This window comes from Monodon monoceros, unplaced genomic scaffold (genome assembly GCF_005190385.1).
Source record: "Monodon monoceros isolate NGI ecotype Baffin Bay Population unplaced genomic scaffold, NGI_Narwhal_1 Super_Scaffold_6, whole genome shotgun sequence".
In the NCBI taxonomy this organism is placed as follows: domain Eukaryota; kingdom Metazoa; phylum Chordata; class Mammalia; order Artiodactyla; family Monodontidae; genus Monodon; species Monodon monoceros.
Window position 1 is genome coordinate 34,029,664 of NW_021703783.1, and position 23,949 is coordinate 34,053,612.

The window sequence follows — 23,949 nt, forward strand, 5'->3', positions numbered from 1 at the left end:
AAGGAAACACCTTGGGTTAAATGGTCAACATCTGGAATCCATGTGAGGGCTTTAAAAAATTAGTGCTACATTTTCTTAAATTGTCCCACTGTAGAAAGAAATCCAAAATGGAGGCAATTTTTACAAAAATTTCCCTGCTCCAAATATCCTTGCAAGTAGTGCATTGCTTGGTTGGTACAAAAGCCTAAGTCAAAGCAATATAGTCAAATTCCATTACAGGGAATGCCATAGGAGTCTAAGTCTTCTGTTTTCATTTATTTTAGATCTTATGCTGTGATACTGAGGAACACAGTTATAGTGGACTGAATAGTGGTTCCCAAAAAAGGTACGTCTATGTCCTAACTCCTAAAACCTGTGACTATGAACTTATTTGGAAAAAAAGGGCCTTTGCAGATACAATTAAGGATCTTTAGATGTGATATTCCCGGACTTCAGCTCTAAATCCAGTGACAGGTGTCCTGGATAAAAGAAAGAAAGAAAAGAAGAAAAAAAGAAATAAAAGAAAGGCAGAGGGAAGTTTGTGACATAAACACATAGGAGAGAAAAACATAAGTCAGAAGTAGAGACTGGAGTCACACAGCCCAAACCAAAGAATTCCTAGAGGCACCACCAGAAGCTGAAGAGGGGGCTTCCTAAAACCTTCTGAGAGATCAAGGCCCTGCTGACATCTTAATTTTAGATTTTTAGCCTCCACAACTCTAAGAGAATAAACTTCTGTTATTTTAAGCCACACAGTTTATGGTAATTTGTTATGGTAGCCCTAGACAACCACCATGGAAATTCATTGTAATAGGATTAGATTTACATTATGAATTGGTTATGACACGCACTTTTTTCAAATTTAACATGCTTGATATTTTGACTTTTGATTAGCATCAAGCACTTAATGGTTCTATTTTGGGTTTAGATAACATTCAAGGCTCTCTTTTAACCTTGGAATGTTCTGATCCCAAAAGATTCTCTCCATAATTTCTGTTGTTCAAGCACATTTGAGAGAATATCCATAGAGTTGTGAGAGCTGGGGAATTCTAGACTGGACAGGCAAAACAGCCTTATCAACGAAACCTTCAAAATGGTGACACACGTCAGATACCCATTAGCTTACTTGACCTCTGCCCACGTTGTGAACAAAAATATGTACCTGAAAAAGCTAACTAATCTATCAATGTGACCATAAAGCACAATTAAAGAGAGGTAGACTATTACCCTACACTAGTTATGTTTGCTGCTGGCTACGTACTGAAATCCGTGTATACACTCCCTTGGATTTTGAATGGATGGGGGATGTTTTGATAAATTTCATGGTGGATTTTTGGAAGAGGCTCTCCAGGTAGTATATTTGATATTCCTTGATATTCAACACCACTGAAAGTATAAGCCCAAACTTCCTCAATTTTCACTCTACATCTAGTTTGCTGGGCTTTCATTTAGTTAAAAGAAATAACAAGCATCAGATTGTTTTTCTTAATTTTTGGTACAGGAGCCCAAGATCATTCTTCCCATGACCTACCATCTCCTGGCCCCATCCCCTGGTCCACCTCAAGAAATGAAGGAGTTACAAAGAAATAATATAATGCAGCTGTCATAACCAGTTTAAAGAATTTTTAATGGCATGGGAAAATATTCTCTATAAAGTTAAGTAAAAAAAAAAGGATAAACTAGATATACACTAGGATCCAAATTTGTTTAGACATACACATTTACACACACATACATTCAAAAGTGAAAAATTTTCACAAGAGCTAAATTGGCTATCTCCAGATGGCAGAATTACATGAATTTTTGTTAGCTACATTTTCAAGTGTTTCTTAATAATGAGCATGTATAGCTTTTATAACCAAAAATACTAATGTAATGGAACCCAACTAACAGCTGGAAGCTAAGAACCATCTTTGGGGGGATAGTACTTTGTCCTTAAGGTATTTGCTTATTTAAGAACTGGTTTGTAAAGGATATAAATTAATTCTGCAAGATTTTCCCTATATAATCAAGAATACTCATCATCCTGATTTCCTCCCACTTATGTTATTTGCTTTTTCTTCGCTCTTACCACTCACCATGGTTGCAAGTTGATCTGAGGCTGGGAAGGTAGAAAGACGAAAGTAGAGGGTAGGGTGCACTATGAACAAAAAAGTCACTATATTCTTTCCTTAGACTCTTTCTGACTCCTCTTGGGACCAATTGTGGCCTAAATGGAGGGGAGAGAGCACAGAAAATCAGCAATGCCAAATAGCTTGTATTTTTCTGAAAAATGGAGCACTCAATAATCACACACACCCCCCCCCCCAATCCACCACCACCACTGCAAATGGATAGATAGGGTTTTGGAGGATGTTAGATTATTTTTTTACCCCAAATTTACTGGATCCAGTCACTGGTAACACGGAATATTTCAAAAATAGTTTGGCAAGAAGATTAGATCATAAGTTCCTTAAGGGCAAGGATCATGCTCTCCCTCATATTTGTTTACATAGAGCCTAGGACAGTGCCTGACACATAATGCTTAAGAAGTGTTGAGATCCAGAAAGAAAAAATATTTTTGTGGATTTCAAAAGAGTGCAGAGGCAGTGTCTAACAAGCTTACGAGCGCAGTGGAATGAGCTTTGTTTTATTAAAGGCCAGCGGAACTTGACGAAATCACTGGTCATGATCACTGATCACTGGTCACTGATCGGTGGTGGAGCAAGCTGGGGAGTATGTACCTTTGCAAACGATGCATCAGAATGGGGAATGAAGGGGGCCAGAAAGGACACGTGTGGTTTATATTTAATTATGCTTTTATATTTGAAAAGTGAGAAGAAGTATATGTATGATTCTAAGGGGGTGGAGTGGGAGGTGTGGGTGCTGAAGAGTATTATGAGGTATATGCCAAATCTGAGCACATACCCAAAACTGGTTGGAAGGTATGGCACGTTCAAGGGTATGGATTTTTAAAGGCTGTGAACCACTAGACTGAATAATTAGGTTCCCCATTCAAACCACTTCATTACTAAGAAAACAGAGTTGCCTTTTAAACATCAGTGATCATGGCCTCACTGTCTCCAGATCCAGTGACCATTCCAAACCTGGTAATATACTTCCAACCCTTTATACTTAGCGTTATAAAATATTTTCCTGTATAAAAGCTGAAGGATGGTGTTCACCATTTTTTTCCTTCTCTTCCACCTAAGATTAATTAGACAATGTCTTTTAAAAAATTTTAAACACTTTTGCCTGCAGGCTTATATGGTCCTGGTGCTTTCTAGAGTAGTGTTAGTCTGGAAAGCAGACAGAAAACATACTCATATGTGATCACTTGGAGAAAAGGAGTCTGCATTTAGAAAACAGAGGGAAATACATGTGTAAGAACACTGTAGGTGGAGGGGGCGTTGGTAAAGCACAAGTTAAAGGGGAAAGGAGACCCTTGTCAATTAGAATATGAAGCTCAGCACTTCTCTCCAACAATCTGGGTAAATGAAGGCAAAATCAAGGCATAGCAAGCATATGCCTGTGGACCATGTGCGTGTTTGTGTGTGTTTCCTAAGTACCCCTAATATATTCATCCAAGATGTACTTTTCCTAAGCCTTTAACACACTCTGAGGTAGAAACCAATTAAAAAATGTATCTGTGGGCTTCCCTGGTGGCGCGGTGGTTGCGAGTCCGCCTGCCGATGCGGGGGACATGGGTTCGTGCCCCGGTCCGGGAAGATCCCACACGCCGCGGACCGGCTGGGCCTGTGAGCCATGGCCGCTGAGCCTGCGCGTCCGGAGCCTGTTGCTCCACAACGGGAGAGGCCACAACAGTGAGAGGCCCGCGTACCGCAAAAAAAAAAAAAAAAATGTATCTGTGTATACGATTATCAGGCTAATCATACAGAGACAAGCCTCCGCTGGGTCTCAGAGCTCAAGATGAAACCCTGGGGGAAGATCATTTAAGCACCAAGTAGCTCACTTCTAAAACCTGGGTAATCGGATGGCCAAGACGCAGGTTTCTCTCATTTGATTTTTAAATTATTCTCAAGAAACACTGACCATAGATAAGCACTCTATGATTTCTAGCAACAAGTGATAGAAAAATACACTTCCATTTCATAAACACTCCTGAGTGACTACTCTCTACAGAGACTTCAAAGTTGAAGACTTTTGTGATTCTTTACTTTCCCCAAACTTCAAAATTAATAGAGAAGATACTGAAGAGAAAATCATTCCCCAAGTAAGAGATTATAAAGTACAACGTGCTTCTGAATTTCTTTAATAAATTTCTCTGCAATCCTCAAAATGTATGTCTTACAATGCATCTGATAGCTGGGTGAATACATTCACAGTGGTAGACACCCCCGCATGGTTGGTTAGATTTCAAGAGCTGAAACTTGACTGCCAGGGGTCAAATCCCATTTATTACCCTCAGTACCTTGGGCAAATCACCCTGACCATACTGGTCTGGGTCCCTTGTCTGAGTAACAAGAATTCTAACAGTAATAGAGTCCCTACACTTCATAGGGTTATTGTCATGAGGATTAAATGAGTTAATCCACATTAAAGGCTTATTAGCAGTCTCCAGCACACAGAAAGGACCTGATAAATGTAAATGAGGTTAACATTATACAAAGAAAAGAAACCGTATTATAAATCATTTTAAGACAGGTTTTAAAATTTAAATTGCTGTCAGCAGATCCCTGCCTCTGCTTCCCACAAAGAGGGACTGAGACAATGTTCTTCTGAGATGATTTTTGATCTTGTGATAAAGACATAAGCTAGCATACACCAAATCAAGTTCCATTCATACAAAACAATTCCCTGGTGTTGACAAAAAACATTACCATCTGAAATGTTACCTTTGCTAAAACTCTAAACCCTCAAAGTCTATAGCTAAGAACGTAAGCAAATTAGAAGCTACTCTCTTTATGCAGCTTTCTCACTAACAAAATTCCACATCATGAACTTCTACTAATGTTTCTTGTCCACAGATTAATAACAACCTAGTTCAAAACCACATCATTTCCTTTTTCTGCCTCATTTCCTTCAAAGTGAAACATAATTTTTTCTTGGACCTGGAATAAAAAATTCTAGATGAACTAAGCAAATCGTTACCAGAAATGCAATTTTATAATAATACTATTTCAGGGTACTCAAGAAACATAAAACATCTGTGGTGACGTTTTTGTTAATACATAAAAATAACCTAATATATACTGCATACCACCTAGATGGAAAATTGAGTCTATAACTAAAAGTGCAAACAGAAATCACTATAGATCCCATCAGTATCGGGTTTTGAAGCCCAGTTGAGAACATTTTAAGAACTGTGACACTTCTTTAAGTCTTGGTTGGAGGTCACAAACTGCTTGGCACAGATGTTTTCTTTAGCCAACACAGTATTTCAAAATTATTAAACTCAAATATCTTTAGGTGAGTCATGCCCTCTATTTACCTGACAGGCCCTTAAAGGCATTTTATTTGGCAGACCTTGATTAAGACCAATCCTTACAGAAAAGAGATCAAATGATAATCATTAGTTAAATGGGTCCCTCCCTCACTGATAGCCTGATAAAGTCCAGAGCCTTGGAAATTAAAGGTACTAACAGTTACATTCAGAAATTCTTCTAGTTGCTTGTTGGATTAATTTTAAATACATACTTTCAGTGCATGTATCTAATAGTGGCTCATTTGATTAGGATCTCTGAGCTGAGTTGTTAAAAATCACTTACATCTGGATACTGAAAGAAACCAGAAAGTAGAGAGTTTTTAAAAAATGTTCTTTTGATATGAAAATTTGTACTGAAGTCCAAATTTCACATAATTTTCAAAAAATTAAAAACATTCAGTCATCGTTGGTTTTTCTTCATATAAAAGGAAGTGAATTTGCTCAATGCACTATTTAGAGAGAAACTAATTTCTACTAATGTATTTTAATGAATATTTATATATATACACATAGAGACACACGCATATATACACATATTCAGAGTAAGGACTGAGCTGACCATTATTCTCGTTCTTTTCAGTTCCATCGTACTTTCTGGGAGATTCTGTTCCACTTACAAATTAAGTCTGAGTCTAGAACCCAAATAAGAGAACACTGGAGAGGGTTTCCTAAAACATTAGTCCATGCTTCACTCCAAAGGTGTTAGGTTTTAGGCACTGATGAGACACAAGCTAGCAGGCTTAAGAGTCCAAACATTAATAGTTAACTGTTCTTTACGTTAACGTGGCAGAATGCTTCCATTCACACTGAGCCAGTAAGTACACCCTTGTCTCTGGCATCCTCTTCAGAACACAAATATAAGGCACCTTGCAGTGACTTTGCTTCTGGGGCCAATGCCCCTGGACTCTCCAGGATTAGTCTCTCTGAAGGTTCTGGTGAATTCTCCCTCCATCTTGGACTCGAGTGCTGTTGGGAGATTTCCCAGAGTGAAGGACATGGAGAAGGGAAACCCAGAGCAGATCTTGAGAGGGGGTCCTCTTGAAGGACTACGTCTTGGATACACCTGTTGGAAAGCACTTCCTTTTCTTTGGAATTCCGCCATTTCATCCTTCTGTTCTGAAACCAGATTTTCACCTATTGATAAAGTAATCGGACAAAATGGTCACTTACATCACGTTACTTCACTTCAGCATTTTAAACTGTAATTTCTTCCACTGTGCCTTCCATAGAATACCTTATCCTGAGAGCCAGCCTAGCAAAGTCCTTGTGGCTTTTTACTTCAGAAGTATCTGAGAAATTACTTTAGTACAGCATCTCCACACACTTATGAAACAAAACAACTGTGGTAAGCTGATGACATCCTGAAAGTCAGACATCTTTCAAGACTGATTTAACTCTCTTCGATATTTTAAAACCTCATTTAGTCTCTGCTAAATTATTTATCCAAAGGAAATGTTATTGACTAGTAATAGCATCTGAGTGTTTATTTTGTGCCAGGTGTCAGGCCAGGCACTCATCGTGGATTATACAATTTGATCCTCACAATGACTGCAAGAAGTCCTTATTTCACACATAAGAAAACTTAGGTTCAACACAATGAACCAGTTCAAGGTCACATAGCCAGTAAAACAGAAGCATTTAGACTAGAATCCGTGAAAGTCCCACTCCAGCGCTGAGGCTCTTATAAACATTCAGACCTCATCAGAAGCTTCTGGAGACTAAATTAAGATTACATTTTATAATGCTTGGATAAATTGCAGGCTTTATATAATTTCCAAGTTCGAGTACTTCCAGGATTTATCAAACTCAAAGAATTAGGCTCAATAAATAACAATCGATTGTAACTAACCTTAAAGTGCTTATGATGGTAGTTTCTAATTTGAGCCATACCTTCCCCCACCCCACTTGAGTCTCTCTTTACTACTAACCTCCCTCTGACTGTGTAGTCAACTGTGCCTGAGCAGGAAACTTCACAACTGGTTTCCTGATAGCTTAAAAGCCAATCACATTGCTTTCCTGTGCATTGCACTGCACCCTTTTTTAGTAGCTTTCTATTTTTAGAACAAAAACTGGAAAATTTTTACCTAAAGAAGTAATTATTAAAGTGTACCAACCAGATATTTCTCCCAATGAAGTAGAAAATTCTACCTGAGATGGTCTTTCCAGATTGGCAAAACAATTCTTTCATTCTTTCAACGTGATGGGCAATGTCCAAAATGGCTACAAAAGAAACCTACCACAGGCAGCTGAGTCCGAAAGACTGCCATCTCAGTTGTAATCCTGTGATTCTGGCTTTTCACAAGAAACCAGTCCTAATGCATACATAGCAGAGCATTTGCTTCTGTTCACAAACTCATTTATTATTTGCAGTAGGCATTTACTCCCAGAATGCCTGCCAACTATTTCCAATGGGTTTTCACCAAGACAGTTATTTGTTGCCATTAGTGAATTTTGTCTTTCTCATCACATTAATTATTTTCTTCTCCTCTTAGCTTTTCTGTATATCCAGACATTTTTTGAGTAATATCTCAATTTAAAAGAAATCATGAAAGGAGTTTCTTCATAATCAGTGGCATTGGGACAAATGTACATATTTGGGAAAAATCATAAGATAAAATTTCTATCTCTCAACAAATATAAAAACAAATTCCAGATGGATTAAACAGCTAAACATAAATACAAAACTATAAAAATTCTAGAAGAAAATATAGAGATGATCATTACAGTCTTGGGGAGATGAATGATTTCTTAAGCATGACATAAAAAAATAAGGCTACAAAGGGAAAACTAGATCTGACTACATTAAAAAAAGAGAAATTTTTGTACAAATAAAGATGCTACAAGCATATGAAAAAGCCACAAACTACCCAAAAGAATTAAAAGCAGGGACTCAAGGAGATATTTGTACACACAATGCTCACAGTAGCATTATTCATATTAGTCAAAAGGTGGAAGCAACCCAAGTGTCCACTGACGGATGAATGAATAAACAAAATGTGGTATATACATACAACTGAATATTATTCAGTCTCAAAAAGGAAGGAAATTCTGACACATGCTACACCATGGATGAAACTTGAAGACATTATGCCTCGTGAGATATTCCAGTCACAGAAGGACAAATACAGTATGATTCCATTTGTATGAGGTGCCTGGAGTAGTCAAATTCACAGAGACAGAAAGTAGAATGGTGGTTGCCTGATGCCTGAGGGGAGGGAGGAATGGGGAGTCATTGTTTAACGGGTGCAGAGTTTCAGTTTCGAGAAATAAAAATGTTCTGGAGAGGGATGGTGGTGACAGCTGCATAACAAGGTGAATGTACTTAATGCCACTGAATCGTACACTTCAAAAAGGTTAAAATGGTAAGTTTTATGTTATGTGTATTTTACCACAATAAAAAAAAGCCACAAACTTGGAGGGGATTTTTGTGGCAGCTGTTAACAGGAAAATGTTACAAACCGTAATATTCCAAATATTTTGATTAACAGCCAAAGTAATTGCTGCATATCTATCAACAAAAAGACAATAGAAAAAAATGGTGCAGCCATGAAAAGGTTAAATTCAGATGAAAAATGACCAGTAAAGTGATTAAAAGATTCCCGAGTTCTGATAATTAGGAAAAAAATAACAGATACAACTGCCCATGAGTTTGGCAACATTTTCAAAAATTTAAATAGTGGAGGGATTGCAGAAAAAGGACTTTATTAGTAAGAGTAAAATTTGATATAATTCAATATCTTGATACAATATTTGGAAAGGAATTTTTAAATTGATCACAACTTAAAATGTACATAAACTTTAACTTATAAATCCGACTCCTAGTTCCCTATCTTACAGAAATATTTTTAAAGTGCATAAAGATATGCAACAGTAAAAACTAGGAAGTAACTTAAAGCTGAGGATGGCTAAGTGAATTACAGTATATCCATGTAATGGTCTGCTCGGAGACACTCACTAAAAAAGAATGAAGTAAATGTGTATGCAGACATGGAAGGATGTATCCCATGCCATTTGAGTGGGGGCAAAGAAAGCAAAGGGCAAAACAATACTCACGGTCAGCAGCATTAATCATAATAGCCCCGAAATGGGAACAATCCAAACACCCACCATTAGAATGGGTAAACCCTGGTATACCATGTAATACTACACAGCAATGAATGTAAATGAGCTACTGCTACAACACAGCCACATGGATGAATCTCGCAAACATATGGTAAGTGAAAGAAGCCATATACCAAAGAAGGTGGACTGAGTGAGCCTATCTATATAAAGCACAAAAACAGGCAAAACTAATCTATGCTGTTCAAAGTTCGGAAGGAGAAGGTAGTGACCGGGAGGGGGCAGGCAGGGGGCTCCTGGCCCGGTGGTAATGTTCTACCTCTTGAGCTGTGTGCTGGTTACACAAGTGATTTGTATTATCCTTCAGAAGATGTTAAAATATATGCAGAGTGTGATGCCATTTTTATTTAAAATTATATACACGATTCTAGGTCTCAGCTTCATTTGTAAAACAGAAATAGCAAAAGTAGCTACTTTTATTATCTGTAAATAACATCAAATGTAAGGGCACAGAGTAGTCATTATGAAAGTATCTGTGTTTTTATGTTTGTGCATATATGACACACATATAAGTTTATTTTAAAAATAATACATGATATGCCAATAAACTCAAACAAGAGCCATGTACAAATGACAGTAGTAACCAGGGAGTTGGATTGGAAAGGGAACAGATGTGTTTTCATTTTTAACTTTACCAATCTCCCTTTTGTTTGAATTTACCGTAATAAATACCATGTAGTAACTGTGTAATTAGATATAGTGTACATGCAAATAAGAAAACGTTAAATTACTTCCGAGCTGTTCGCCAAATTCAATAAGGCAAAAAGCGTTCATTCCTGAGGCACTTGAATTTTAAAAACGATATAATCGACTATGTAAAACTATGTGCCTATGGATAACAACTGGGAGATAACATACAAACATGGAAACAGTTTGTTATCTTATCTTAATCAGTATTTATCAATATTCCCTCTTACCTAGCAGAGTGTCTTACACACAATAGACCACCAAGATATACCTATTGATTTGTCTGTCACAGACACAAAATTGCTCTGTGACATAGACAGAATTCCTATATTTGTCCCTGTTTTTAAAGTGAGAAACTGAGGCACAGAGCAGTCAATTAAGGTTATGGGCTCATTAGTCCCACACACGAGGAAAACACAGACTGGCTGATCTAGGTCAATTATCCTCTACCACACCTCGTACTGCTTCCTACGACTATAAAAAGTCGGGGGACAGGGGGACAGATCACTTCCCTAGGGAAAGGAAGCAAGGTTAGGAAGGGTTTCATCCAAAAATAACTAGTTTAATAACATCCAAAGTTAGAAACCAGGTCATTTGTATTGAGGGAAGTACAGTAGAGCATGGTGGTTAACACAGAGCCTCTGCTAGCCCTTCAGTGCCTTTATGCTGATTCAAAAATTCCAGGTGGAAGGAGCCTTGCACGTGGAAAGTCGGTTTGACAAGCAGAGTACCTACTGCATTTCAGTTGCTGCCATCCCTCTTAGCCAAATGGCCTTGTGCAGTGAACATCCTGCACAACTGTACATGGTGGCTCCAGGTTAAAGAGAATGCAAACTCCAGAGTCAGATTGCCTGGAGTGGGAGCCCAGTTCCAAAGCAGCTCCACTTCGTGACACTGGACCTCTGTTTACCTCTCTACATTTCCTCATCTAGAAAACGGGGATATTTCATATGGTGATTACAATAAGGATTAAATAGGAAAATGTTAGTGCCTTATACTGTTAATTATTTATAAGTAGGCCAAACTTTAAATGGAGTATGCTGCACTTCCCAAAAAGCTAGAAAGTCTATTTCAAAATTATATGAAATATCATTGTACAAGAAAGGTTTGTAAAGGTTGCAAATGTGAAACTACTTGACTGTACTTGACATAAGCCCACAGTGCAAAATAATGAAATCTATTAAGAGGTATTTATGAGTCACTCATTCATGCCTTGATTTTGGACTGGAAATGAAGAAAAAGACAGGAAAATTGGTTCCTGCTTTTGAAGGCAATTATGTAACCTGTTTCTCTGAAAACAGAGCAAACAATGTAATGATGTAAATGCCACAAGCCTTCGCTTTTCTCTTCATTTGGGAGGAATTAATCAGGCGAAAACCTAGACCTCTTCAGCAAAGGGACCGATTTCCAAATAGGAATTGTGACATATATTTCCACCCACTAAAAAATTATGCAAGTCATTTCAATAATGCTTCAGGGTCCAGTGCTATGCCTACTACAACAAATAGTTACCAAATGAATGGATATCATTGGATTCCTTCAGAAATCAGGAGCAGTAGATATCTTCCTGCTCATCAGTACCTGTGATTCCTTTAGTCCCAAGTTGACGGCAAGTTTCTTTCGGTCTGTTTTGCTGATATATTTCTGCTTCTGAAACATTTTCTCCAGAGCCTTTCTCTGATCCTCAGAAAAGACAGCTCTTCTTAAAATACCCCTCCGAGCTTTGGAATTAGATTCCTGTGTCAGAAGAGGCAGCACACTCTCTTCTCCTAGAGGGGAGAAAAGATACAAAAAGCCCCATTAGCTGTAGGGAGAATTCCATCCGTCTTTTCCATGACAATATCCTCCTTCTCTGTACCATGACCAAATTATCTCATCTCTGAACTCTGCACATTTAGAGAGCTTCTTAACCTTTTTTTGGTCATGGACTCCACTGAGAATCTGATAAATGCTCTTTGCTCCCCATTGGGAAAAAAAAGTACATATGCTTGCCTTCCCAATTTTGCATGCCATGTCAGAAAGTCCATGGTCCCAGGTTACAAAGCTCCAATGCAGAACTAGTAGGTGGTTTAAATACTTAATTTTCCTCTAATTCTTCATTTATTTATTCATTCATTCATTGTCTCAAACTGTTGAACACTTACCATATGCCAGGCACTCCTCTCAATACTACACATTGAGAAATAAGACATATGTTTTATCGTACTCATTACCTATAAAATCAAGTGGGAGGCATTTATTGAACCAGCATCACAAGTGTGATGAAGTATTCCTAAGAAGAGGGTGCACTGGAGCACAAAACGATGGGCTTAATCTTCATCTGGGATGTCAGGGAAAGCTTGCAAGAGTCAGAGATGTTTAAACTGAGAAGGAAGGTTTGGAAGACCTCCAATCACCCCCTCCCTGATTCAGTTGATCATCAACTCCTTCAGGGAAGAGACATTTACTACTTTTTCTGCCTTTCTGCAGCTAGCACAACACTGGTTCCCACCCTCTGTGAGTTTCATTCATCATTCACTATTCATTTATTCAGCTTCCAAGCTGTGGTAGGAGGAATAATGTCCTTTCCAAAGATGCCCATGTCCTAATCCCCAGAGCCTGTGAACATATTGCATTATATGGCAAGGGGTAATTAAGGTTGCAAATGGAATTACAGTTGCTAATCAGCTGAACTTGAGGTTAGGAGAGTATCCTGGAGTATCCACGTAGGCCCAATGTAATCACAAGGGTCCTTATAAGTGGAAGAGGGAGACCAAGAAAGGAAGTCATAGTGATAGTTTTGAAGATGCTACACTTCTTCCTTTGAAGATGGAGGAAGGGGCCATGAACCAAGAAATGCACTAGAAACTGGAAAGGTGAGGAAACAGATTCTCCCCTAGAGCCTCCAGAAGAAATGTAGTCCTGCTGACACACTGATTTTAGTTCAGTGAGACCCATTTCAGGCTTCTGACCTCTATAACTGTACGATAATAAGCTTGTATTAAGACATGAGGTTTGTGGACATTTGTTACAGCAGCAAGAGGACACTAATACACTGGGTATCTACTGAGGAAACCAGACAAACGGCACATGGTCCCCACCCTCAAGGAGTTCACCTTCTCATGGGAGGACCAATACATGAACGTCACTTCAGAATACAGGCACCAGAGGAGCAGGGACTCCAGTTTACGACTGTATCTGGTATGCATTTGGGTGCTTGATAATTATTTCTAAATAAAAAAGCAAATGCATGTCTTAAGTACTGAAATAGAATGATCCCTACAATGCTCTGGCATCACAAAAAAGGAAGTGATGAGCTCGAGAAAATAGTTAGGTTGAGTCAAGTCTAAAAGGACAATTCAGTTCCAGAGAGAAAGAACCAAGGCCAATCCAGGCAGAGTGACTAGCGTCTCAAAGCACTAAAGCACAAAGGAATAAAGTCTCTCCAAGGAAAAGTAAGCAGTCTGCAAGGCCTTGGAAGGGCATGAAACAGAGGGTGCAAGCTGGCAACCGTATCCAGCCTGCAGACAGGCTTTGTTTAGGGTGTTGATTAAAAATTCTGATTTAGTTGTTCACATTTAATAACTGGGAGGTTTCATATGAAGTCCAGGTTTCTAACATCTCTTCAAAGGTAACCACACTAGGCTCACCTTCCCATAAAGCAGAGATCTACCATAATGAGTGGCAGGTGCCCTCTTTAGATGGAGCATGTGGTCCCCAGTTTGCCATAGCCTCACCTAACTTGCTTTTTTTTTTTTTTTTTTTGCAGTAGATGGGCCTCTCACTGTTGTGGTCTCTCCCACTGCGGAGCACAGGCTCCGGACGTGCAGGCTCAGTGGCCATGGCTCACGGGCCCAGCTGCTCTGCGGCATGTGGGATCCTCCCGGACCGGGGCACGAACCCGTGTCCCCTGCATCGGCAGGTGGACTCCCAACTACTGCGCCACCAGGGAAGCCCTAACTTGCTTCTTATCTGACAGGCTCTTGAAGACATCTAGACCTCTGGCACAGAGATTATGGAGTGGAATCGAGCCAGACCATAGAGGACTACAAGGGTTTGGAACATTACCCAATAGTTAGTGAAGACCAATAGAATATGTTTAAGCAGGGTGTGACATGATAATAATAAACCACACTGAGCACTTCCTCTGTACTCATACTTACTATGTTAAGTCACTGACATGCATTATTTCATTTAATCCTCCCAACCTACCTATGCCATGAATGCTACTATTATTCTTCCCATTTCACAGATGAATAAAAAGAAGCTTAGGTAGCTTACGGAACTTTGTCCAAGGTCACATGGCTAGGGCTTCAAACCCAGGAATACTGATTCCAAAACAAATGCTCTTAATCCTACAGTGGACTGACACAATCTGACTTGTATTTTAGAAGAAAAATGTCAATAAGTGGATAAATCTCGTCAATTTTACCTCTGTAATATAATAGCTTCCCTTCCTATTTGTTTAAAAGATTGTAAACATCTTCCAGCTAGTCTCTCAGCTCTGGGTTGTGCCTCATTCTGATTCATCCTGACATTCCCAGAACTACTGGCCTCTCCCTCTTTCTTCCAGGTCTGTAACACCTGCATCTCCGTAGAAATGCCAGAGCCCCTGGGATGTAATCAAGCCCAGTTCTTTACAAAAGTCTACTTTTACTGATGCCCTTCCCATTCATCCTCTCATGGGAACTTGGTTAATTCTCCATCTACAGAACCAATTATTTTTGCCTCTCTCACACCGAGGTCATAGCTGGAAGTCAGGCTTTGGCACCTGGATTCACTATTTCTTAGAGATTTGAATCGTTTTATGCAATATTTGTCAGTAATAAAAATAGTACAAACATCTCAATATGTTCATATCTTTCTAAATACTTTTCTTCTTTGAACTATCTTTTGTAGAGAGACCATGGAATTGGCCCTTCTGCACTATTTCAGATCACAGATTCATCTGTTGAGACGGTGTCTCTCTAGGAAGCCTCAGAACAAAAGTCTCTGGAGGATGGAAGAACTGGGTTTGGATCTCAGCACTTGGAGTGAGTTACTCTTTCAGTTTGTTTTATGGAGTTTCTTTAAGGATTTGATGAAATAGCACAAAACATTTCCAGTGCCTAGCCCACAATAAGGATCCCTCAAATCTATTTCACTTGCCCCTGTTGAATTTCATTTTATTCTTATACGAATCATATGCCACAGACATCCTCTGTACAGACGAAGAAGTGTTCAGAGCAGTTAAGTTCCAAAGCAGCACAAAGGACACAGATCTCAGTGGTAGCAAGACCTTCTAAATCCAAATCCTTGGCTCCTTTCTATGCTTCCCCACACTGTTTCTTGATGGGTCAAGAATGGGAAGAAAGAAACATTTATAAACATAGCCAGGGCTCCTGTCTGTGTCTATGGGCTTCTGCTCCCTGTCCTGGGTCAGTCTGTGAGCCTGAACCATATAGCATCTCCTATCCAACCTGGTAACAGTGTCCTCAGATTCCAGCATCCCCTTCTCACTTCCTATTTTGATCTGGAATTCTTAATTTGTAACTGTATACAATCTACCATTATTAAAGCCATATGTACTAAAAATTAGGAAAGAAACTTAAATATCCAAAGTTAAAGAAATGCATAAGCACATTATGCTATATCTACTAGGTGAAACTGTAAAGAACCACTAACGATGATGACTAGGAAGATGAGGCAGCAGCAAAACAAACAAACGAACAAACAAAAAACCATTATAATATGTATGATATTTAAGATACATACTATGCTCACAACTAAGTAAAAATGCAGAGAAAAAAGACTGAAAGGCAAAAAAAAAAACCCACTCAGATAGGCTACTGTTGTAGAGTTATGGACAAATAATTCACCTCCACTCTACATTTTAAGTCTGGCTCAGTTTTCTAAGGAAAACAAGCAAACGCTGTAGTAACCTTTGGGGGAGTAATCTGGCCAAGTGACTGAGTCGTCCCTGAGTGACAACTGAAAATGAATCCACTCCATCCTTCACAGATGCTCACAGTTGATAAGGAGAGGTCCGAGAAGAACAGAGACAGCCAAGGTACAAGTGAGATAAACACCCGCAGACCACCACATAGGAAGCTTTTAAGCACCAGATAAGAAGCCACTTAGTCTTGGAGGCCAACAGAGTGAGTCCTGAGAGAGAAGAGCTGCCAGAAGACTAGCAATTCCTCTTGCTGGCCATCTTGACAAAGGCGGGCAGAGAGAGGGACTGACATTTGCAGACGCGTGAGTGGGGTGAGGACAAGTGTGAAACGTGGTAAATCTAGGGATCTCACACAGCTTGGAACTTCCAGACTGCAGGAGATGAACGGGAAGAACACAGGACATTAGCTGGGAGGTAGATTAGGGCCAGGGGTGACTGAAACAAATCTAAGGGACAATTTGCCACAGAGGAAAGCCTTTCAAGGACTTGACCAACTTAGTATTTTAGAAAGGCCAATACTTTTTGAGCTAATACAACTTTTTACTTTTTTAAATAATTTTATTTTGTTCTTATTGAAGTATAGTTGATTTACAATGTTGTGTTAGTTTCAGGTGTACAGCACAGTGATTCAGTTATATATATAGCCTTTTTCAGATTATTTTCCCTTATAGGTTATTACAAACTACTGAGTATATATAGTTCCCTGTGCTATACAGTAGGTCCTTGTGGGTTATCTATTTTATAATACAACTTTTTAAATCTGTATAGAAATACAAACAAATTTTTGGACCAATAAAGCTAGTTTAAAAAAAAAATCTGCCTACATTTTTTTCTAAGCCGAGGTTTTATAAATAGGGATCATGATTTTACTCATTTTCACCCCTTCTTCACCAAGATCTACATGTTTACATAAAACAATGGGGTAACACATTTAAATGCCCCTACGACTTTTAATAGGAACCTACAGTTTTTCCTATTGAGTTATGTTTAAGTGAAGAGAAAGAAGAGTCCCATCAAGGGGATCTACAGATAAATTATTCTCACCAACATGGTAAAAGCTAACGTTGAAGGGTCGTGCACACAAAGCAGACCTCAATCTCTGAAAGACAGAGCTGGAGTGGTTTTGAGGGTCAGAGGGTTAACTCCTGGGTCTGGTCTTTGGGATTCGGTGCCCTACAACAAACACGAATACAACCACTAAACAAGCGAAAACCATGGCAAAGATAAAGAATATTCCATTTTTCCTTTCTTTGCTAGTTGCCTGGTTTCTCTTCGCATTGCTCTCAACACACAAATTGCGCTTGTTTTCATAAACGGAGGTTGCTCAGTTTCCTACAAGAAGCATGTGACAAGATGCTACTTCTACCACTGATGCTCCTCTCCTTTTCTCCCCCATGAGTCTTTTGTGGGCTGTCTCTGGATCTAACCATAAACTACTGATGAACCTATACCATCTTCCTACCTTCTAAATATAGGAATATGGGCTCAATTACACCTGCGAAACAAACATAGTGACTTCAAGAACTTGTTGGTAATTCAAAAATCTCTCACAAGCTACTGAAAAGTTATAAGCAACAAACACCTCTGATTATTCCTAAATTCATGACAAAAGTCTGATTTATATGGAAACTTACAGGTGACAAAGATAAATAAATAATATAAAAATAACAATGAAAAGGGACAGAGTTTAAGGCATGCAGTAGAAAAGACACTTTAAAATCCAGCGCCGCCAATTCAAGGTGCTATAGGCTCTGCTAATTTGCGAATATCATTATTATTATTTTATAATGTGGCTTCCATATATATTTGGGGCTCAACATGCGCTGATGTATGTGGCAACGACAGGCAGCATGGCATGAAATCTTTACCACAATCCCCAGAGGTACATATTATCATCCCCATTTTCCACAGGAAGAAACTGAGGCTCTGGAAAGATAAGTTGTGCAATTGAGGTCATACACCCAAGCAGAGTGAGGCCAATCAATGCTCTTTAAAATTATACCAAAGATTGTGAAAATTACCAATGTGCCGGGAAAGAGGTCGGGAGGTAGGGAGAGTCATTAAAATGGCAGAATGACCTAGTATAGAAAAGTTTACAAAGGCCTAATTCCCTGCATCCTGAGACAGCCCCCATGTACCACACCCCCCTGGGAATCCCTGTGTGCAGTGAGCCTTGTGAAGGGCATTTTGAACAGAGGTGTGCTGTGTGTGAATGATACAGTACGGGGTGGGGGGCAGCGAAGAGCAATAGAGAAACACAGCAGTAGATGGGCCTCTGTCTACCCCAGGGTAGGCTACTACTACTACTTATGAACATTTGGGGAGAAAGGGAACCCCATTCCAGGAACGACCCTCGAATACTTTCACTGCCACTGTGGAACTGCTGAATAGAGAATCTATTGTCTTCGAGTCTCTGACTCCTTTAAACTTTCTTCCTGGTTGACCAAGTGTCATTTATCTCCCTTCACTATTGAGAAGTCGAAACCTATGTTCAACTTATCACACATACACAATTATGTTTTCACCACAATAATTAGGCTTCTTTCTCTGTTAGCACAAAATGCTGCATCCCTCTGAAAATCTTAGAGTTCTAAAGATAAATCCTTATAAAAGAAGCTCTCAGGCAGCCTTTTATGGATGTCCATAGGTCTTGATCAGTTCCCCAAGTCCACTCACTGCTCCAGCTGAGAGCAGGAAACATCCAGGTCAGGTGGTAAGAAGACCCATCAGAGCACTGCCACCTTTGACAGTGTCACTCATAGGACGAACCTACAGTAATAAAAATAAGGTCCTTTCCCTGCTGCCTTCAACAAAATCCTAAATTCAAATTTGGAGAGTATTCTATGTTCTTTTAATGAGAAAGGGAAGATAGTAAAATGATCTCAAAACGCAGAATCTAAGTTCACCTCCCAAGAAAAAGGGAGAGCAATTTATCCCAGAAGAACATTTCCTCACTCATATTTTTATAATGCTGCTCCAAATTTAAACTTTGTCTTTTAATGCATAAAATTCTTGAAAGGTCAAATTCAAGTTGGGTACTCAAAGACAAAACGAAATCATTATCTCATTAATTCAATTAGCTATTCTACAAAATTAAGACTCCTATACATTTTCATGTAGTCTTTTCCTTAAGGTCATTCTCTGCATAACTTCTACAACTTTCCATCTCATTTTATGAAGTATGTTATTTTGAAAAGAACCTTATGGATATACTATCAAAGATTTTCCTTACACTGCTTTGGGGGAGAGGAGAACTTTTACCACTGCCTTTAAATTTTTCCCCACTGTAAGGATTGTGCTTAAATACCCTATTAAACTATTATATGTGAGAAGGGCACTAGATGAATGATTGTTTCCAGACTGCCACAAGCCAATCATAAATCTAAAAGGTTAACAAGAGAAACTAAATCAATTTTAAACAAGTGACTCATGTTAACAGTCAAAATGGTATTTCACTTGCTAGCTAAGGATGTGTTGCTCTAATCCTACACCTTTTAGAAAGAGTGAAGTCAATATTGTGAAACAATGATGAGGGCCACTGATTTCATCTCTTATTAAAATTTTTAGTGTAAACCATAATTTTGGCTATGCGAACTGAAATACAAAATAATACAAAATTACTTCAACAGTTTATTTTCCTTCTTTCGTACAAATGGAAAAAAACTTAAATGCTTGGGCATAAAATCGTTCTTCCTATTAAAAAAAGAAGAAGAAAAGAAAATCTAGTAAATGCCTTAAATTAAAAAGCTTACTGGGCAGCTGTAAGTCTTATTAACTGTTCCTTGGTATCATGATTATTTATGTAATATTCTTAATTGAAAGCCTAAATCCACCATTTCATTATTATTTGCTGCCAATACAGTGAACATCATAAATAAGAAAATAAGAAATTCATTTCAGATTTATCACTAATGAGACACCAATGTTTATTAAGAACACTTGTGGCATCTCTACGCTGTTTTATTTTATTTTATTTATTTTTTCTAGTGTTCTTTCTTTTTTTTTTAAACATCTTTATTGGAGTATAATTGCTGTACAATGTTGCGTTAGTTTCTGCTGTATAACAAAGTGAATCAGCTATATGTATACGTATATCCCCATATCCCCTCCCCCTTGCGTCTCCCTCCCACCCTCCCTATCCCACCCCTCTAGGTGTTCACAAAGCACAGAGCTGATCTTCCTGTGCTTTGCGGTTGCTTCCCACTAGCCATCTATTTTACATTTGGTAGTGTATGTATGTCAATGTTACTCTCTCACTTCGTCCCAGCTTACTCTTCCCCCTCTGCATGTCTTCAAGTCCATTCTCTATGTCTGTGTCTTTATTCCTGTCCTGCCCCTAGGTTCATCAGAATATTTTTATTTTCTTTAGATTCCATATATATGTGTTAATATACAGTATTTGTTTTTCTCTTTCTGACTTACTTCACTCTGTATGACAGACTCTAGGTCCATCCACCTCACTACAAATAACTCAATTTCGTTTCTTTTTATGGTTGAATAATATTCCACTGTATATATGCGCCACATCTTCTTTATCCATTCATCTGTTGATGGACACTTAGGTTACTTCCATGTCCTGGCTATTGTAAATAGTGATGCAATGAACATTGTGGTACATGACCCTTTCTGAATTACGGTTTTCTCACGGTATGTGCCAGTAGTGGGATTGCTGGGTCGTATGGTAGTTCTATTTTTAGTTTTTTAAGGAAACTCCATACTGTTCTCCATAGTGGCTGTATCAATTTACATTCCCACCAACAGTACAAGAGGGTTCCCTTTTTTCCACACCCTTTCCAGTATTGTTTGTAGACTTTTTGATGATGGCCATTCTGACAGTGTGAGGTGATACCTCATTGTAGTTTTGCTTTGCATTTCCCTAATGACTTGTGATGTTGAGCAGCTTTTCATGTGTTTGTTGGCAATCTGTATATCTTCTTTGGAGAAGTGTCTATTTACGTCTTTTGCCCATTTTTGGATTGGGTTGCTTGTTTTTTTGATGTTGAGCTGCTTGTATATTTTGGAGATTAATCCTTTGTCGGTTGCTTCATTTGCAAATATTTTCTACCATTCTGAGGGGTGTCTTTTCATGTTGTTTATGATTTCCTTTGCTACGCAAAAGCTTTTACGTTTCATTAAATCCCATTTGTTTATTTTTGTTTTTATTTCCATTTCTCTAGCAGGTGGGTCAAAAAGGATCTTGGCTGTGATTTATGTCATAGAGTGTTCTGCCTATGTTTTCCTCTAAGAGTTTTATCGTGTCTGGCCTTACATTTAGGTCTTTAATCCATTTTGAATTTACTTTTGTGTATGGTGTTAGGAAGTGTTCTAATTTCACTCTTTTACATGTAGCTGTCCAGTTTCCCCAGCACGACTTATTGAAGAGGTGATCTTTTCTCCATTGTATACTTTTGCCTCCTTTATCAAAGATAAAGTGACCATATGTGTGTGGGTTTATCTCTGGGCTTTCTACGCTGTTCCATTGATCTATATTTCTGTTTTTGTGCTAGTACCACACTGTCTTGATTACTATAGCTTTGTACTATAGTCTGAAGTCCAGGAGCCTGATTCCTCCAGCTCCATTTTTCTTTCTCAAGATTGCTTTGGCTATTCGGGGCCTTTTGTGTTTCCATACAAATTGTATAATTTTTTGTTCTAGTTCAGTGAAAAATGCCTTGGTAGTTTGATAAGGATTGCACTGAATCTGTGGATTGCTTTGGGTAGTATAGTCATTTTCACAATGTTGATTCTTCCAATCCAAGAACATGGTATATCTCTCCATCTGTTTGTATCATCTTTAATTCCTTCCATCAGCGAGTTATAGTTTTCTGTATACAGGTCTTTTCTCTCCCTAGGTAGGTTTATTCCTAGATATTTTATTCTTTTTGTTGCAATGGTAAATGGGAGTGTTTCCTTAATTTCTCTTTCAGATTTTTCATCATTAGTGTATAGGAATGCAAGAGATTTCTGTGCTTTAATTTTGTACCCTGCTACTCTCCCACATTCATTGATTAGCTCTCGTAGTTTTCTGGTAGCATCTTGAGGATTCTCTATGTATAGTATCATGTCATCTACAAACAGTGACAGGTTTACTCCTTCTTTTCCCATTTGGATTCCTTTTATTTCTTCTTCTTCTCTGATTGCAGTGGCTAAAACTTCCAAAACTATGTTGAATAATACTGATGAAAGTGGGCAACCTTGTCTTGTTCCTGATCTTAGAGGAAATGGTTTCAGTTTTTCACCATTGAGAACAATGTTGGCTGTGTGTTTGTCATATATGGCCTTTATTATGTTGAGGTAGGTTCTCTCTATGCCTACTTTCTGGAGGGTTATCATAAATGGGTGTTGAATTTTGTCAAAAGCCTCTTCTGCATTTATTGAGATTATCATATGATTTTTATCGTTCAATTTGTTAATATGGTGTATCACATTGACTGATTTGCATACATTGAAGAATCCTTGCATCTCTGGGATAAACCCCATTTAATCATGGTGTATGATCCTTTTAATGTGCTGTTGGATTCTGTTTGTTAGCATTTTGTTGAGGATTTTTGCATCTAAGCTCATCAGAGATATTGGCCTATAGTTTTCTTTGTTGTGACATCTTTGTCTGGTTTTGGTCTCAGGGTGATGGTGGCCTCATAGAATGAGTCTGGGAGTGTTCCTCCCTCTGCTATATTTTGAAGAGTTTGAGAAGGATAGGTGTTAACTCTTCTCTAAATGTTTGACAGAATTCACCTGTGAATCCATCTGGTCCTGTGCTTTTGTTTTTTGGAAGATTTTTAATCACAGTCTCAATTTCAGTGCTTGTGATTGGTCTGTTTATATTTTCTATTTCTTCCTGGTTCAGTCTCGGAAGGTTGTGCTTTGCTACGAATTTGTCCATTTCTTCCAGGTTGTGCATTTTATTGGCATATAGTTGCTTCTAGTAATCTCTCATGATCCTTTGTATTTCTGCAGTGTCAGCTGTTACTTCTTTTTCATTTCTAATTCTGCTGATTTGAGTCTTCTCCTTTTTTTTTCTTGATGAGTCTGGCTAATGGTTTATCAATTTTGTTTATCTTCTCAAAGAACCAGCTTTTAGTTTTATTGATCTTTGGTATTTTTTTCTTCATTTCTTTTTCATTTATTTCTGATCTGATCTTTAGGATTTCATTCCTTCTGCTAACTTTGGGGTTTTTTTGTTCTTCTTTCTTTAATTGCTTTAGGTGTAAGGTTAGTTTGTTCATTTGAGATTTTTCTTGTTTCCTGAAGTAGGATTGTATTGCTATAAACTTCCCTCTTAGAACTGCTTTTGTTGCATCCCATAGGTTTTGGGTCATCGTGTTTTCATTGTCATTTGTTTCTAGGTATTTTTTGATTTCCTCTTTGATTTCTTCAGTGAGCTCTTGGTTATTTAGTAGCATATTGTTTAGCCTCCATGTGTTTGTATTTTTTAGTTTCTTTCCTGTAATTGATATTTAGTCTCATAGTGTTGTGGTTGGAAAAGATACTTGATATGATTTCAATTTTCTTAAATTTACCAAGGCTTGATTTGTGACCCAAGATATGGTCTATCCTGGAGAGTGTTCCATGAGCACTTGAGAAGAAAGTGTATTCTGTTGTTTTTGGATGGAATGTCCTATAAATATCAATCAAATCCATCTTGTTTAATGTGTCATTTAAAGCTTGTGTTTCCTTATTTATTTTCATTTTGGATGATCTGTCCATTGGTGAAAGTGGGGTGTTAAAGTCCCCTGCTATGACTGTGTTACTGTCAATTTCCCCTTTTATGCTTGTTAGTATTAGTCTTATGTATTGAGATGCTCCTATATTGGGTGCATAAATA

General features: G+C 38.3%; 1 protein-coding gene across 1 annotated transcript in view; it reads right to left on the reverse strand.

Moving 5' to 3' along the window:
- Positions 1-5,872: 5,872 nt before the first annotated feature.
- DBX2 (developing brain homeobox 2) overlaps positions 5,873-23,949 on the reverse strand; it is a 38,637-nt gene continuing 20,560 nt past the window's right edge. Inside the window, exons 3-4 of the mRNA XM_029206617.1 lie at positions 11,792-11,979; positions 5,873-6,538 (exon numbers count right to left, since the gene is read on the reverse strand). Of these exons, the coding sequence (XP_029062450.1) occupies positions 6,206-6,538; positions 11,792-11,979 (521 nt within the window). The 3' untranslated portion in view covers positions 5,873-6,205. The remainder of the gene's footprint in view (positions 6,539-11,791; positions 11,980-23,949) is intronic.